The following is a 4,824-nucleotide window of genomic DNA, read 5'->3' as shown; positions in this document are numbered from 1 at the left end:
TGTATTTGTCTAAACTTTATTTTAAAAATTGTACATTCACTCATAAAAATATGTAATATTATTTTTTTAAGGAAAATATTTTATTTTGTAGAAAAATTGTACATGTGTCTTAGAATATATTATGGCTTTCAGAAAATATGTTTCTTTATATAGATTTTTTTTATAAAGAAAGGTATCTATTACGTAGTGAAGACTAACATATATTGTTTTTTTATACGCAACTAACTAAATCGAATTCTGGACCAAGTATAATTAAGGGACTTCAACATCTACTACCTGTGTCATATAATGTCTAATGAAAAAGTTTCTTTATATATAGTAATGCATTTTACTTATGTATTATTATTATTATTTTATAATAAAATTTTGTGATACATTTTATCCATGTAATGTAATAATATTTGTTTGTTAATATTTTTTTTTGTTGACAAAAAAAGAAGTGAATTCAACATATTTAAAAAAGTTTGTAAATAAATATAATTATTAAAAACATAATATACGTGGATCTCTGGTAATAATAGTATTGGACAATATATTTTTGTGGAAGAGTTTTGGATCCCACAAAATTCAAGGAATTAGTATCTACACTTGCAGATAGATATACTTATTTATAAAAAAGACAAATGATTATTTTATAAATTTTTAAACATTCAAAATTTAGAAAATAATATATAAACATTAAAAGTTTAAATATAAATTTTTAAATATTATAAGCTTAAAAATTTTAAAAATCATATTTAATAGGAGAGTTTCTTATAAGATTTTAAACATGTATGCAACATATCATTTAAAAATTCTAAGAATACACATGAATTAACTTAAAAAGGACTAAAATTATTAATAAAAAAAATATTTGAAAGACTATTATTTAAAAAAGATAAATAAAAAAAAATATATACAAAAATATAATATATTTATAAAAATCAAAAACTTATTTTATCCTTGTAATAATATGAAATAGAGAGTGAAAGACTATTATGCTCATTCTCCTCATTATCACTATTGTCGAAAGTACACAATTTATGTGAATCATGGAGGAGTTAAGTGAGTTTAAATTCAAGACAAAATATATAATCTAATGGTGTTTATCAGTTGAGTTAGTGAACTTTGACTCCAAAGTATAACGAGGTTGCCATATAGGAGTTTAATTGCACCTTTGACAAATTGGAGCCACTTAATCCACTATTCCTAAAAGTAAATCAATTAATGAAGAAGACTCATAGAGCAGCAGAAAATAATTTTTTTTTATAGCTTTAAAGTTAGTAGAGTAAAAGGACCACACAACATTTAAGATTTTTACCAGTCCACCCAATGTAATTGTCCAATCTTGACCTCGTAAGATTTTTCACCAAGTTAATGAGATGAGAACATTCTCTGCTAACACATTTTTTTTCTTTTCTTAGATCACTTTTGAGTCTATACAACTTGTATTGTCATAGTATCAACAGACTTACAACCTTAACTTATAAGCTTTACAAATGATCACTCAACCAAACTCAAAAGAATGATCACAAACTCAAAAGAATGATCACATTCATGTAAGGGACCATGCTATACGCTACCCTCAAAAGAATATGTATGTCTTATTGATTTCTGTGGATGTTTACTAAAGAAATATTTTGGTGAAGGACGATTTCAAGGACTTATCGTATCCTTGTCTTAAAAATAAAGAAATACTATTAAAGAAATAATAAATACTATTTAAATTTTATTAAATACTTCTCTCTTTCATGTTTACAGTATTTGATATGAAATCACCATGAAAAGGGGCTACCTCCTAGCAAAAATATTTCACTTTCCACATCTTTTACCCATTGACATACCCGGTTGCACGTCTTTATTGCCGAGGCCTGCATATGGTCATTGTGCAAAAAAAGTCAAAATTTGTCCAAGCAAAATAGGGCAAAAGCAAATTGTATTTGACATCTCTTTTTGAACCTTTTCCCAATTAAATGGACCAAAGAGGTTACTTTCCCAACTAACTGTAGCAACCGTATTGATACAAAGAAGGTTAAGATGTGCGATGCTAGATTTCAGAAGTGATATATTTTTATACCAGGTCTTTATTGGATGTTAATGATGAATATAAACCTGCTACTGATGGATAACATATATGACATTTACAATTTTGTATAGAAATATTTTAACTGAGAAATATTGAAGGAAAACAAAACAATACCTTGTCTGCAAGGGGATCAAATGCAGCATAAAGTTCAAAGTCCTGCGTTACCCAACAAAGCAGAACTGCCACATGAAAATGATATTACTAATCTGACAATTGTTCTATGAAGCATGCAAATGCAGTGGCACTTTATATCTCAAAGAAGCTAAGACAAAAAAAAGAAAGAAATTCTGTGGAGGGGAAGATCACCCAAGAGTTTGGTTTTCAGGATCAGAGTTAATTTTTTGCATTACAAAAGAAGTATAAGATTTCCCCCTCTGTCATTACACCTTATGAAAAACAAGGGGTCAACTTTTCCAAAGAATCACTCATTCTGATACATTATGGATTAAAATAAAGAAGAAATACCAAGAAAAAAACTTGATCTCCACTCATTCCTCATAACAAGAAAACGTCAGTTTATAGAATTCAGAAACATAAAGAATTGCATCAAATCATAACAACAGACTCAAATTATCATATATCCATTTTTTGGATGTACCATAGCTACTACAAATTATGAATCAAAATATTAATTACCATAGTTTTCATCCCTTTTAAACTGAGTTTTGTGTGGCCCAATTCCTTTCTCATGCATGGATGCAAAAAGTTTCTGGTAAGCTCTATACAGTCTGAAACAATAAAGGCAGGTTATGCTTAGACAAAGAACAAAAATGCAAAAACGAAAAAGGGAAGTGCCATCCCGACATTAAAAAACAAGTTTCCATAACATTAATACCTTTTCTGCTGCTGATGAGTATTAATTGGTGATGAGAACTCTGAAGATACATACTGATCCAGATATAAGCTGCGATATATGAAATGCCACAAACCCGCAGCACCACCTGCACTAGAATTAGATTCTCTCAATCTTTCAGGAGAATCTAGTCGAAGACTATGCTGGCCCAAATGAGGAGAGGATCCAGAATGAGATAAGGGTGGCAGATCCTCAATGTGCATTCCACCATCAAACAAGGATCTCTTAACTTCATCGAGGACATTTGACTTCAAAAGGACCGTCTCAATACGAATCCTATGAATTGGCAGAAAAACTTCTGAATCAACGCATGAAAAGTATGGGTACATAGAGACCCAAATCTCTTTGCTACAAACCATTATGTTATTTCCTCTTTTTTTATTTTCTTTCATTTTTTAAAAGAAAACAATAAACCGAACAATAGCGGTGGCCGTATTATTAAACCATCATTTACCTGCAATCCTTAAGATGGTAAAATGCATCAGAACTAGTTGTCAGCAACATCAAGTATGTGTCATCCTGCCACAGATATACATAAAACTCTATCATTTATGAACTTAATGTATAACATATGCAAATTGTCAATGCATTTGTCACTCACATCAAAATAATGGATATAAGCATACAAAAATGCCAAAGGATTGTATCTTGGCAAGCAAACAGGAGAAAATGCCTCCGAGGTCCTGCATGATTATAGTCCAAGAGAAGAGAATGAGAAAGTGTAAAATGGTAAAATAAAACCAATAAATCTACTTGCACAATAAAAGCTGTTATGCTGCTCATAGGATCTATAAAACAAGTCATGTAGAGTCGTATAGAGTGTATAACTAGAAAACTATGCCATCAAACCATCCCTGAGATTCTATCTGAAAGATAAAATAATGTCACTTCTACTTACCTAAAGGATTCTGATGACATAACAAAGTTGGCCAGTAGCAGCATATCATCTGGATGAAGAGAGGCTTTCTGAGCACCAAATAGACTGATTACCTGCCTTCAACCTTTAACAAGTTATTTTATCATTTTATGTCTGCCTATGGCTTGAAAAATTAAGTATAGTGTTAAACCTTGTGTCTGCACATCAGTATTGCAAACAGAACACCGGAATCAGCTACATCTTGCAAGATGGCACCAGCAGCTTGTCTTGTTGCACATGCAAGAGGCAGACAAGTATAGGCATGAAGAAATGTAGCTGGGTTCCTGATATGATCACACAAATAACAAATTTAACTACTAAGGTGTGGCATAGGGTGCTTGGAAATCAGAACCATCAAACAAACAAACGACCTCCACAACTTAACACACAAGGGAGAAACACAGATATCAGAACAAGCATTTAAAACACCCCTATATCTTGGAAAAAATATTTTAGTTTCTTCTTTAAAACAAAAGAGACCAGACTGCCCCGATTAGAGAAACGAACCAACAAAAAGAGTGGATTAGTGAAGAGAAGACAGTGTCTGTTCCACCAAGCAAGGATGTCATATCAAACTTTGGATTCTTCTCAAAGCATCTGTTTACTGATTTTGTCAGTATGACAATCATCTGCATATGTATAAAAAATATGGATGTATCAAATAACTGTCACAACATTACTAGTAGATTTGAATGATAAAAAGGCGATGCGACTGCCAATTGAGAAACACAGAAGCTGAAAACGAAGGAATAGTGAGAAAGCAAATGGATCCAGAACTTTTTTTGGGTATCCAACTCAATTATACCTGGCCATAAATGAGATCTAATTGCCTCCGTAAGGACTCATAAGGCTCTTCGGTGCAGCTGATGCAGACTAAGTAAATTGGTCCTTTCACGAGAAAAACCACCTGCACAACAACTTCAAACTAAGATTTCATAACACGAAATCATCGTATTGTTTCAGAAGTACCTAATAAATAAAACTCTCTTT

General features: G+C 31.4%; 1 protein-coding gene across 3 annotated transcripts in view; it reads right to left on the bottom strand.

Moving 5' to 3' along the window:
- Positions 1-1,370: 1,370 nt before the first annotated feature.
- Positions 1,371-4,824, bottom strand: part of LOC101511265 (vacuolar fusion protein MON1 homolog) — a 4,783-nt gene continuing 1,329 nt past the window's right edge. For 2 of the 3 annotated variants that reach the window (XM_073366515.1, XM_004487048.4), the window contains 10 exons: positions 4,640-4,741; positions 4,342-4,463; positions 3,986-4,118; positions 3,817-3,908; positions 3,520-3,601; positions 3,373-3,437; positions 2,901-3,194; positions 2,702-2,793; positions 2,180-2,244; positions 1,371-1,850 (listed from right to left, as the gene is read on the bottom strand). In XM_073366515.1, the coding sequence (XP_073222616.1) occupies positions 1,755-1,850; positions 2,180-2,244; positions 2,702-2,793; positions 2,901-3,194; positions 3,373-3,437; positions 3,520-3,601; positions 3,817-3,908; positions 3,986-4,118; positions 4,342-4,463; positions 4,640-4,741 (1,143 nt within the window). In that variant the 3' untranslated portion in view covers positions 1,371-1,754. The remainder of the gene's footprint in view (positions 1,851-2,179; positions 2,245-2,701; positions 2,794-2,900; positions 3,195-3,372; positions 3,438-3,519; positions 3,602-3,816; positions 3,909-3,985; positions 4,119-4,341; positions 4,464-4,639; positions 4,742-4,824) is intronic. The other variant, XM_073366519.1, reaches the window with a different exon arrangement.

This window comes from Cicer arietinum, chromosome 1 (genome assembly GCF_000331145.2).
Source record: "Cicer arietinum cultivar CDC Frontier isolate Library 1 chromosome 1, Cicar.CDCFrontier_v2.0, whole genome shotgun sequence".
Taxonomy (NCBI): Eukaryota; Viridiplantae; Streptophyta; class Magnoliopsida; order Fabales; family Fabaceae; genus Cicer; species Cicer arietinum.
Note: the sequence above shows the minus strand (reverse complement) of the source record. Positions and strands in the feature narration are given on the sequence as shown.